The sequence below is a fragment of the Notothenia coriiceps genome, unplaced genomic scaffold, assembly GCF_000735185.1.
Source record: "Notothenia coriiceps isolate Sejong01 unplaced genomic scaffold, NC01 NC01_scaffold00002820, whole genome shotgun sequence".
In the NCBI taxonomy this organism is placed as follows: Eukaryota; Metazoa; Chordata; class Actinopteri; order Perciformes; family Nototheniidae; genus Notothenia; species Notothenia coriiceps.
Genome location: NW_011335521.1, coordinates 294,704 through 307,787, shown reverse-complemented (window position 1 = coordinate 307,787; position 13,084 = coordinate 294,704). Strand labels below are relative to the sequence as shown.

At 41.4% G+C, this 13,084-nt stretch overlaps 1 protein-coding gene across 3 annotated transcripts; it reads right to left on the bottom strand.

Moving 5' to 3' along the window:
* Nucleotides 1–1,403: 1,403 nt before the first annotated feature.
* ypel2b (yippee-like 2b) lies at nucleotides 1,404–11,242 on the bottom strand. 3 transcript variants are annotated; one of them, XM_010765876.1, is made up of 5 exons: nucleotides 11,044–11,242; nucleotides 5,513–5,744; nucleotides 4,622–4,665; nucleotides 4,126–4,234; nucleotides 1,404–1,539 (listed from the first exon to the last, which is right to left on the bottom strand). In XM_010765876.1, the coding sequence occupies exons 2-5, from the start codon at nucleotides 5,627–5,629 to the stop codon at nucleotides 1,450–1,452; spliced, it is 360 nt and encodes a 119-aa protein (XP_010764178.1). In that variant the 5' UTR covers nucleotides 5,630–5,744; nucleotides 11,044–11,242; the 3' UTR covers nucleotides 1,404–1,449. The 3 variants fall into 3 exon arrangements, with proteins under 3 accessions (XP_010764178.1, XP_010764180.1, XP_010764179.1); XM_010765878.1 differs by lacking the exons at nucleotides 5,513–5,744; nucleotides 11,044–11,242 and adding exons at nucleotides 5,154–5,304; nucleotides 5,422–5,510; XM_010765877.1 differs by lacking the exons at nucleotides 5,513–5,744; nucleotides 11,044–11,242 and adding an exon at nucleotides 5,154–5,380.
* Between the last annotated feature and the right edge of the window lie 1,842 nt (nucleotides 11,243–13,084).

Sequence of the window (13,084 nt, the reverse complement as noted above, 5' to 3'; positions counted from 1 at the left end):
ATTGAAACCAAACAAATCTAAAACTGGGATAGAAGCTAGGAAGCTGTTGCATTTAGGACGAATAGAATAGTCCGTCATATGCATTGCTTCACAATGTTGCCCAGTTGGTTCGTTATTTTGTTTAGTTAGGGCCAGTTAGTGAAGATCAGTGTAATAGCAGTTAAACAGCAGTCATCCCAGACTGAAAGAGAGCCTAAGAGTGAAACCTTTTTATACATATGCATCTACAGTACACTCCTCTGTGGTCACGTATATACCTCGTAACGTCAGTAACATTAATCCTTTATGTGGTAATTTATTTTGCAATTTCCCTTGGCCCATGAAACCAGTCATGCATTGGCCATTTGTTTCAGTTATCTGAAATCACACTGTTATTTCCATTAAAGCAGGCATTGAGTCACCAGCAATCACCTTAACTCAATTTATCCTCTGAAAGCAAAAAATGCTCTCAGTTCTCGCAAACCTTTGGAAATCCCGGCCAAAGTTGTTCACCTGAGACACGCTTATGTTGTGTTATTCTATCTAGCCAAGTAACAAAGGTGGATGCAACGATGCATCTGGGAACGCCAGACATACACGAGAAGGATCAGCAGATCACTTTACACGACTCGTTGTATTAAAGGATGAATCAAACCCAGGGGAGCCGCTTTGCTGCTGAGAGGGCAAATTCCTGTGAGATATTAGGACAAGCCGGTGGCTGTCTGTCTGTATCTCTTTCACTCGGGCCGTCCTGAGCTGCATCACTGGCATTACATGGAGTGAATCCCAGCCACAAGCTAGAGATCGGCCTGGTGGGCAGCAATCCCTGCACCCGACCCGCCCCCACCCCCCATGTGCTCGGGACTCCATGCCAAGCCTCAGCGCCAGGCCTCATCACTGGCCCAGATTTGCTATAATCATCTCAGGTCATCTGATTTAAGCTGGGGACGGAGTGAATGCCCGTCAGCTGGTCAAACAGGGCCAATGAACCCCGCCAGGCCAGACTCTTTTTGGCTAAAATATACACTGAGCAACCTGTTAAAGACTTGTTTTAACATAAATGTTAGGCAAGGTGGAATACTTCAAGCAATGAAGAGGTATAGAGGGAGTGTTGCCACCTTTTTTAAAAGCTATCGACTTGTGTTTCATTAAAAACAACAACGGGAAAACATGACATCTTGCTGGCCAACCGCCTAGTCCTGCTAGCTGCGTACAAGCCCGCCTAGTCTGTCTCTCTGTCAAGCTGGGATGTCTGGGACCTTGATGTGTATGTGTGTGTTTCTGTGTGTGTACATCAAGAGGCGTGGTAGGGAGGGATGGGCAGAGTTACAGAGGTTAATGGTAAATCAGCCAAACCAAAGTCACACACTCACCCATCACACACAACCCCCTTCCCTCCCTCCCTCCCATCCATCCCGTCAACCCACCCCCCCTTTCCTCGGCTGCATTTGTGTCCTGGCTGCTCATCCCTCAGTCCCAGCCGTTGTCCTTGATCATGTGGGCCAGCTCAATGATGAACTTGCCTTCTTTGTACTTCTGACTGCTCTCAAAGGCATGTTCCTGGAGGGTGAGACAGAGGACAGGAGAGACAGCATTTAGTTAAAATGACAGATAGACGCACAGTAATAACATGTTTATATCTTTGACGGACCGAAGCGTCGTGAAAAAACACAAGAGGTCCATACAAAAACTCTGCTCATGACAGTGCTTACAGCTGTGTATGAAAATGTTTGACTCAGTCAGGGCCTATCACTGCTGCTTGCTCTTTGGGAGCTGGTTATATAACCGGCAGTCACTAAACGCTACAGAGGGGCCTGCAGGACCAAATCTCTGACCAGACTGGATTGTCCTAAGCTAGCAGGAGAGTTTCTCATTGGGAAACAGAAAAAAACCAAAGGGTTAATCCTTGCAATGGCCTACCCAGATGTAGAATCTGCTCTATTTTTGCAGGCTGTAAAATGCATTCCTACTGTTAGGTGTGTTATCCAAAATTCCTCTGGAAAGTGTGAATGGAATTTATAAGAAAGTGAGAACTACACACAAGATGATCAGTTCCCCTACGTGTTTTTCTATTGAATGAAACAAATCGACTAACACCCTAATCACTATTTCTCATAATTTATCTATTGGTTTTCCTTCATAAAATATGTTGATTGCAAAAATCATGTAAAAAGAAGGATTGAATTAGCCTCGCTGACTCAGCTAGTGAAAAATCCAGTAACAGTTTATGAAAACGTTGTGACTTAATACCTCCAAAACTATAGACGTTCCTCTCAGCCTCATTTGTGTTTACTTTAAGTTTGGTGCTAATTAGCAAACATTAGCATGCTAAATCGCTAAACTATAAATGCTTAACATCAGTGTAGTTCTTACAAACAGTATATCCCTGAAAATGAAGGAACATTTTACCACCTCAGCTTGTTCCCGTTCCACCTCACATATCTCCAAATGTGGATATTCCTGGCCTCAGTAACTGACAATGATAGCAGAGAACCTTAACTCCGAGCTTAAAAAGGTCTTTGTGGTAAATGTTGAGTTTAAATTAGATATGCTTGCTTTTTTTTAGTTGACACGTCCTATAAAAAACACTATTTAGGGATATGTGGGGGGATAATTTTGACACAGCTTTTCCTTGAAGCCTTTTTTTACAGTCTCTAGAAAGAAGAGTCTTAGAGTGTGCTGATATATATAAATGTTCTTTCAGTGATTCACTGCGTTTTTACTTTGTTTTGTCTTTGGTTATTTTGGTTCAGAGCTGCAGAGGCACGCTATCATATTTCTTGGTTTAGAAGTGCAGTAGGTCAAGCCTCTCAAAAGAACTTTGAGGACTGCGGAAAATCAATGCTGCTGCTGCTGCGAGTGATATTAATGGAAACCCTCCATTAAGTCCTATCTAGTGTCTGTGTGCTTATCGTGTGCTTGCATGTGACTTCTGTTTTCTCTGCCTTGTGGGGTCCTGACGGGAATAGAAACTACGCAGAAAAGTATCCACTTTTAAAGCTGGTCCACCAGGTGTTTATACCACTTGCATAAGGAAAATATTTATTTTTAGGTTTGAAGGTTATAGAATCAGGTTTAAGGTTAAACACGTAGCAGTGAACGCTATGGTTAGGTGTGAGAGAGAGAGAGAGAGAGTGTGTGTGTGTGTGTGTGTGTGTGTGTGTGTGTGTGTGTGTGTGTGTGTGTCACCTCCATGCAGGCAGGGTTCACCAGTGACAGCTGCACATGCTCGTCTCTGTTGATATATGAAGACAGCTAACATGTGTTGATGTTGTTTGGTTCCCCCTGATATCGCACCTAAAATATCACCTGCAGTAAATACATCCTACACGTGTGTCTTGCAAGTGGCAACAACTGGGTCTGAAAAGTGAAGACAAAACTGAATAGCCTTATACGTGCATTCTTTCTACTTTCCATCGGGGGGCGACCTCACTGGTTGCAAAAATAAGTCAGATTGTATAGAAGTCTACAAGAAAATGACCCAACTTTTCACATGATTTGTTACCTCAGTGAAAAGGTTACTAATGACTTAATGGTCTCATTTGCTTGTGTAAAGTCTTGTTGAATACATGATGAGGTTCATTTAGTAAATGATTGTCCCACTTACAGTTAGATGACAAAGCAAGGTGTGCCTTAAGGCGTGCTCTTGTTTAGCGTTCAGTTGTACTAGCTCTATCCCCTCCTGTTGATACTTGTTCCAAACTAGCAACAGGCGATGGCAAAAAATGCAAAATGCTAGGCTTCAAAACCGTCGTACACAAACTAATGATGTCATGGTGACTAACACTAACTCTTAAATACAATCTATTAAATGTTTAAATGCTATATCACAGCTTTACAGAGACTTTGCTAATATCCCTCTAATATTAACCCAAGCCATAGTGAGGCAAACTGTCATTTTGTAAATGTTCAATCAACACTAGACAAATAAAGATTTCTCCTTCGTTTCTCCATCTGTTCTGAGAAATCTATCTCATCATTAATTCAGCCCACAGCTGTACCATGGCATTGAGAAGAGGTCCAAATATAAGAACCGTGCAAATGAAATTAGGGTGTGCTATAATAACCACCTTCCAGTTTATCCCCCTCTAACCTTGGGTGCAGTTTGCGGTGAGCTTGTGCATCAAATTAGCCAAGGACACTCACGTATTTCCAGCCCAGGGTGGTCTTGCAGTTCTCACAGTAGATGTCTGCTACAGCATGCAGGCCTGTGAGCAGGACCCTCTCCTCTGCAGGGCCACACCCAACGTTCACCCTGAGAGACAGAGATTGGGTTTGTTGAGAGGAAAGTAGAGAGGCAGGAGAGACAAGCAGAGACAACAGTTACAAATTAATATTGTGCAAGTGGCTCAAGTTGCTTGGTTGCATGTACTGTACGATGTGCTCAGAGTGAGTCACTGCCTCACACCCACCCACACAGCGCATACTGATAGGACGCTAGGCCATGGAGAATAGATTTAAACAGCCTCGTTTTCACACTCAATTCAACCGATAATGACTATAAGGCACAGGCTGGTTCTGTCATCAACACTTCATGCATTATTACCTCATTTAAAACACCTGAGCATGTTAGATAACTCGTCTCCAACCCACCTTGTTGACATATCGTCAACATGAAATGCAGCAACAGAGGAATACTCACACTGAGTTGAACAGGTAGGCCCTGCCTTGGCTGCCTTGAAACGACTGCAGAGACGAGACGAGACAAAGATGAGAAGACTGAAACATGATTCAGTCTGATCATACAGTGAAGTAACTCTATAAAATGATAAGAGCACGCTGTTATATATTGCATTAATGCTTTAGCCAAATAAAAGAGAGAGTCTTAGTTTCCTATAAAACACCCACGTGTGATTTGAGACAGGCCTTGAAATAGGAGCTTTTATTTTAAACCTAGAGAGAAAATCTATGTTCATGTCTACTTTAAAATGGTGCGCAGTCTCCCAGTAACAGTCCGTATGCTACTGATCAGATCACAGTTGGCAAATGCATAAGTAACTTCACCACTGCCCTTTTTCCACAACATTAAAGCTTCTATTGAAGAGAAACAATGAACAGATTTGTGTCGTCCACCTGTGTTACGACCGGCCGAAGGCCTTTGTGCACAGGTGTGCAATGTTTTCATATTCGCATGTGGAAAAGGTGATAGTGCATTCATAATCCAGTTTACTAACCAGTTTATAACATAATCCATCCACAGGCAATAGTGTGGCGGCAGCTGACACAGACATGCAGGTGTTCAGCCTGTTGTTTGTTCTCTTAATTCCTCATCCGTTCTCCCTCTTTATTAATCTTCAACGCTTGTCCTTTTAATGACTGTTAATCCTTGTCAATTAAGAAATGTAAGAATAAATGAGAGACAAAAACTATACAGTCAATGCTTGTTTCTAAATTAAAACAACTTAATGTGAGATTGAAAAGTAAAAGCAAAAGCAAAAGTACTTTTTCAGTCTGTAATAATTAGCCTCCTGGATGTAAGTACTGCCTTCGTGTTTTCCAGGGAGACAAGTCACCGGAGCAGGGTGCCGGTTACCTTGGAGATGAGCTCGTCGTGGTTGGCCAGGTGAGCTCGGCAGTGGATGCAGCTGTAGGTCCGGTGGCAGCTGGGCAGGTACGCCTGGAAGGTCTTGGAGCGCGTCATTCTGACCATGGGCGGAGTTGGCGGGCGGTGCAAGAAGGGACTGCCAGCCCAGGTCGGCTCACAAGGGAAGCACCGCAACACACAGGTGAGGGCCGTGGTGGGCGTCGGGTTGGGAGGCAAACACCTGAGCACAGGGGGGATAATATAGCGGCTAATGGTTACATGGTTCTGTAACAGCTGCTTCCTTAAACTGGTTTGTAAACTGAGCCACAGGTGTATAATTGCTGATGGGATTACCACCTGCTCTGTGTGCTCAGAGAATTCTCCAGCCTGCTCGCATCTTTGAAACTCTTAAAGCCTCAAGGAAGTATAATGTAATGAGACGTCATGCATTATTAGCCTGGTAACAGACACTTAAATTCACATTTAGGTTACCTGTGAAAACACGGAAGTACTACTTTAACAGATGAGATTTAAACATTGTACAGGTGCAAGCTTCCACCGTACAGGTACTTCTGCCAAGAGGCAAAAGTTAATTGTACATGACTCAGAGGAGAGAAAAAGCAAAGCCTGTGGCGAGCTGTCTATTGGAAAAATTCATGATAAACTACAACTTGGGGATAGTTTAACTTTAACCAGAGAATTGCAGACAGAGAGTAACAGGCTGCAGCCAAGTCTTGAGACTTTGTGACATAATGAACTATGTCACAAGGGTCTTCCTGCCTAAAATACATAAACATAAGCTTTGCATACACTCAAATGGTCTACAAAATGAATGACATTACTCTCAGCCTCAAGTGTCCTTTGTGTTTAGTGCTAATACGAGAATATGCCATTGCTAACACGCTAAACAAAAAAGTTGAACATTATACATGCATTAAAACACATTAGCATGCTAGCATTTATTAAGCATTTTTGTGAATACGAGCATGCTTGTGTTAGCATTTAGCTCAATGCATTGCTGTTAGCATCTACAACCTCAGTCCCAGTGCTGCTTGTGTGGCTTTAGACTCTTAATTCTAGCTTCTCACATGAGGGAATATATGGTTGACATTATGTAGACCAAACAATTACTGACTTATTTATGTTTGACAGTGTGTGTGTGAGGACCCCGGGAAGAATAGCCAATGCTCATGCTAGTGCTAATGGGGATCCTAATAAAGAACAAGAACAACTTGATTGTTATTGCATAAAATGGTATATTGAAAATAATAATCAGTGGCATCCATCCCCCCGTGCTCAAACCATTTTACATTAACCAGTTCAATGCAGGACACACAGACAGCAAAGCTAGCTCTCATTCTGTGTTTAAGTCTATGAGGCTGCAAAGATAATCTGCTTAGTGTAGCACAACTGTGAGGATCGTGCTCTGCTCACTCCATGATATCCAAATAGACCGAGCCCTTAAAATACTCCTGCTGGTGTGCCCTGGTGACTGAGAAGATTAGTGAGCCGGCCTGGGAACTCGTCCCACAGGCTCAGAGGACGGGAGAGTGTTTTGACTAACTGTGCATGAGATAGGTTAGGAGCCTGTGCTCTCTACCTTGAGATGCAGATACAATCTTTGTGTTTTTATTGCTTAATGCAACTTTAATTGAGAGTTCAGCCCTGTAGCTCTGGTGCTAAACACAAACCATCAATCGCTAGATTTAATCTGGTTTTATTCCCCAGTGCTACTTCTCATAAAGCTGTTGAAGAGCCTCACTAAAACATTGTATTCTCCTTTTTATTGTCTACCTGCATATTTTCAAATAACTAACTAACTAACTATTCTTTCTCCTTTGAATTGTCAATTTACAAAACAACATGTTCTAACTATGACTATAAGGGCTGTGACTCTATACAATGGTGTTATAACTTGTTGTTTCACATATCCCCTTCACAACACACCGTCCCATTCTGTCTCCTCTCCTTCCTGTCTGTCTTTACTGAACCATCTGGAAAAACTAATAAAAAACTGAATGGAAGCAGGAGGCCTCTGTGAGTTCAGCACTTGAGAGAGAGAGAGAGAGAGAGAGAGAGAGAGAGAGGGAGAGAGAGAGAGAGAGAGATAGGCCTCTTGACTTCACTTCTCTGCAATATGATTGTTATTAGAGTCAGAGGCTGATAGAGGCTTCAGTGCCTTTGGGAAGGAGCGTNCACACACACACACACACACACACACACACACACACACACACACACTGACCCAAAGCCTGTTTTATCCTATCGGTTATTTCAGGGCTGAGGACAAGGAAAAGTTTATGTTGGATCCAGTCCTCTGAGATCTGATCGAAATATTTAGAACTGTGTTACCTAATTGACAATTTATTACATGATTAAAGATGTTGAAGATTTTTATATTTGGCTGCTGTATAACTTAGAGCTGAATTCATACTTAAGCAAAAATGACAACAGTCTCTTCTATTTTTATCATAACATTTAAGTATTTTATAATAGTAAACTGAGTATGAGAATTAGAGTGTTGATTAGCAAACAAGCTATTTGAATTGCAATTAATCAAGAAAAAAATCAAAATCTACACAAAGCCTGCTGATAGCTCGGTTATAAGTATCAGGTATTGCAGGTCAAATCAAACTGAAACTTAAAATGTAATTACATAAAATTCAAGCTTCTTCTTCTTCTTCCAAGCCTCTACCTCCCGCTGCATTTGCTACAAGATATAGATGTCATATATATATAACATACATAATGCATGTGGAGTTCTCTCTGTGTAATATCTGCAGTCGCTGGGGAATCTGAGTGCATGTCAGTGGCTTTGAATACTTCCAGATATACATTATTCAAGTGATTCAAATACATTGTCATCATATGCTGTCTGATGACATTTTTTGGCAGTCAACTAATTGTTGTTTTTCATTTTTTAAGCTATAACTGCCATCAATACATTCTCCGTTATCATTAAGTGAATATTTTTGGGGTTTCGCTGTTGGTCACACAAAACAAGATATTTTAGGATTCAACTTGGACTCTGTGAACTCGTGACAAAGCATTTATTCCATCTTTTCTGACATTTAAACAGAAATACCTGCTTAACCAAGAGAATAATTGCAGATGAACTGATAATGAAAATAATATCAGATTGCAGCCCTAAAGATGTTCTGGCTTTGATTTGACATGCATAAAATCGACTGATTTGGCAATGCTTTATTCTTACAGTATAGCCTGAAGTCCTGAGTCGTTCCATAAGGAAACCAATTATCATGACAGCTGCACAATGCGGTTATTTGAAATTTTAACACAATTAGTTTCCAAGAACAGGACAACACTCATCTTGGTGGGTGGACATGCTTGAAACTCATTCTGCAAAAGGCAAAAATTGTTTGTGGGAACAAAGATGATGACGCACTGTAAAACGTTGATGGATAATCATAGTGCTTCTCACTTTAAAAAAAAGCTACATTGATAGAATAACAAATTGCATAAATGATCAGATGACTAGAAGATCTGGTGGCTGTGATTCAGAGGGGGGCCAGCAGCAGGAAGTTTTAGTACTGACGTCTGCATAGCTTCAGTGTGTCTTTAATGTTTATCCATCTTGTGTCTGTTTAGTTCTTAGTCTGCCTGTGTCGTCTCTCCGTCTGTCCCCATGCCTCTCAGCCTGTTTGTGTATTTGTTTTCCCTGCTGTCACTCTTTTCTATTCATCAGTTCTGCCGCGAGTCGCTTGAGGTCACAGCGCTGTCCATTCTGGTCATTTCTGGGTGTCATCACAAAGGGCTACGTGCCATGAGTTTCAACAGCCAAAAGGGCCCTTGTATCCCAACAAAAAAACCTTTGTTATGTAACGCACTGATGCTGCCGCTGCTGATGCTGCTTCTGACAATGATCGAGGGCAGGAGGAAGAGATTCAAAGCGGGAGGGGAAGATGAGAGTCACACAGGGACAGAGAGGGAGTTAAATTGAACACAGAAAGAGAAAGGGAAGAAACAGTGTGTGTCCCTTTCAGCGGTGGATGAGCTGAGTGTGTCAACCACTGCCCACATGCTGCACCGACATGATTTCTGTACTTCATGTATTTTCATGCTGCTCTGAGAGAGACAGCATACAGCAGCATGACATCACCGAGTAAAGGAGGAGAGAACTGGGCTCTACCCCCCCCGAACATATCAAATGTCACTGATGGAGAGATGTTTCTGCATCCCAGGTGTGTGTGTCTGGTTACTGTTGCGATGTTTGATCTGAACTCACTACCAATTGATTCTGTCTGTCTCTACTCTGCCCTCTGTGGAGAATTATGCAGCTTGTTTTCAGGTGCTTTATAAACTCTTACTTACACATTCTTAAAATGCTCATTATCTAGCTTGTTCGTACATCTCTGTTGCATTTCAAAAATTGACAACAAAAAAAAGTGGCTGACCTGTGAAACCCTCGGCACACAAACACATTATAGATAACTTTTGTTTGTGTAGTCCTATGTGCAAAGGATCACCTTTCAGAGGCCTGCAACACTCTGACCCCCAACATCGATCCCTGTGTATCGACTCCTCACATGATCAATAACTATCTGCATTCACACTTTGTAATGAAAATAAATCGGTGCAAAGGTTGCGACTAAACTGTCTCACATGGACTTTATTTAGTAAATGCTTTGGGAGGATGGGGGGGGGTGCAGCATTTCCAACTCCTCTCTGCATGGCCTTACTTGAATGGTCTGTCATTGACTTGTTGGGAAGGGTAGATGTCACGTGGACAAACACATCAATAAATACACAAAAACATGAAGGCTTAAGGTTTACAGTGTGTGATTATTGAATCAGGTCACAAGCAGTGGCGCACTTCATCTGGGCACAACTTCGGCCACCACACGCAGCACAGATGGCGGGGATTCCTCAGCTCAGCAATTCTCCACATACACGCACATACACGCACGCACGCACGCACGCACGCACACACACACACACACACGCACACACACGCACGCAACTGACGCAACACACACTCTAAAAAAGCTGTAACATCTGTAATGACTTTGCCATATCGATGAGAACAATGTGATTGTCGTCAGAGCTTCTCATCACAATGTGCGTATACATGGTCCCCCGTATTGATCACCCCTGACGTGCACTATCACGACCAACCGCGCACACGAGGGGGATGGCGCATACGTGCTGGACTGCCATCACACAAACACCATGCGTCCTAATAATAACAACATGTAGGCTAGACACTTTAGATCCACTGCAATGTATAACTCTGTATCCAATCTTCGAGGAAAGGACAAGTCCTGGCATGATAAATACATTTCAATGTCATGTAATACATGTTGTTCTTGGCAGGACATAATCTACAAGCAATACACTTGTTTTTTATTGTAATATCACTGCACTTGTGCCTGAATGTTAAAAGTTGCCTTGGTTAAAAAGTACTGTAAGTGCTGTCCATCACTAATCGACGTTGGAATAAGCTTCTTACAGCGATAGGAAAACAGTGCGTAACAACAAATGCACCACAGTGAAAAATAACGCAGAGGAAATCATTTTACCTTTGAAGGGAAGAAAACACGTATCTCCACGTAGCTTAGAAGATGTCGCACCTCCTCGTTTTTTCTCACGGCACTGCCAATCCTAAATCCCCTTTCGCATTCCTTCCTAGACAAATTTCCTCTTCTCTCTCCGGCCCTGACAAGTCCTGCAGAGACGCAATGTTTTGACGCGCAATAATGCCCAGCAGAGTTTAGAAGAGCAGAGGTAAAGAGTGCTGAAGCAACCAGCCGGAGCGAGAGGGTTCCCTCCAACTCACTTCCGCGTTCGTATAGAAACCGTTACACAGTCAGGACTGTTATTTCTCTCCGGTTTCTGTCCATTGTCTCATTGTTTTGTTTCATTTAGTCGTTTAGCAGTGTAACCTATGTCTACTGTTCTGTTACATATACTGTCACACATTTGAGTGTTACATGATGTAGGTATGCTTTTGAAATTATGATTTTTGTGTGTAAAGAGTCTATGGTAAAGACTAGTGTTTTGATGGTGAGCTCAAGATCAAATAAGACAGTTAATTATAACAATAATGTGCTTCACTCAAATGTATATATTTGTTGTTGTTTTACATTTCAACAAAGCTTTTTCATTCAAAAAAAAATGTGTTCAAGGTACAAAAGCTTAAATGTATTTAGATATAAGATTGTGAAAACTAAAATACACATCATTTTAAGCACTCAAGAGAAAAACAATAGCTACACCACAAAGAAATAATAATGTTAAAGATGATGAGGATAATAATTGGAAACATTTTATATATTTGGTGACAAACACCACTGTGTAGGCCTACATTTGATTTCTTATTTATTTCAAGTTTAAGAGTCTTTAATTTCAAGTAGCACAACTTAAACGTCAGATTGAATTAAAAAAAAAAGGTTATTAACAGTAGTACATAAACATTAATAACACATTCAAAGTAATTGAAGGTATTTGTTATTTTAACTACTGCTGTATAATACAAAATAGACAAAATATGAATGATATTTTCCTGTATGTATTTGTTTGATACATTTTGTGTAATAGTTTCAGATGTATTTCTCCTGTTTTGTCAGTGATGCAGAATCACAATAAACCATGGCAAAGATATTTTAAAGCTCTGAAGGACGTGCACCATCTTGGTGGCCAGGTTGGCAATCTTTGGCAAAGAGGACACGGACCGCTTCCTCGATGAATGATATCTGTAACAGCCAATCAGCGAACGGATAAGGCATAGCAACACTGAGCTCATTGGTTGAGGGTAGAAGCCTGTGACCAGTTATCTGACAGGAATATTACAGTTTTACATTGTTCTTCTTCGTAATGTAAACTATGTGTAAAACACTAAAAGCCCCATGTGAGTGCAGTTTTTAAGAAAGAAGATCAAGCAGGGAAACAGCAGTGTGTAGAAAAATGAAAGGAAACTATTTTATGTAACAATTCATGTCCCGCATCATTCACTTTCTTTCTACAGGGAAAAGTTCTCAAATCACTCTAGTCTACAGCGCCACCTGCTGTCAGTCTGCAGGTAGTTACCAAACTTAACATTACACTTTAGCCAAATAAGTGCGGGAAACGATGTTATACTACACCAGGGGTACTCAAACTTTTTTGTTAAAGGTCCACTTGTGAATGTTATACAAGGTCAATGGTCCGGATCAATGCCAGTAAAGTCCTCCCCCACCCCCGGAGCGGAGCAACGAAACTGAAATTAAGAAGCAGTTTTGGCGTGCAATGCCTGGGGCCCCCTTGAGGGGGTTTCCCGACATATCGTTGCAGTAAATTAAAGGGTGTTTCATGTTGTCGTTGCTGTGGACCTTCTTAAGCTTTTTTTATGTTCTTTTTGTTTTTTTAAGAAAATTACAATTTGAAATTGTTACGTTTATTCTGGTTTGTTTTGTGTTTGTATCTTTTATTTTAAAGTAATTAATTTATTGAATGTTTTGTGAGCTGAGCTGTGTGGTTTTATATTGTATTTATCTCTCTGTACAGCACTTTGGTCTGGAGGTTTTAAAGTGCTATATAAATAAAGTTGGATTGGATTAATCTACCTTATTTGGCAAGGCACAC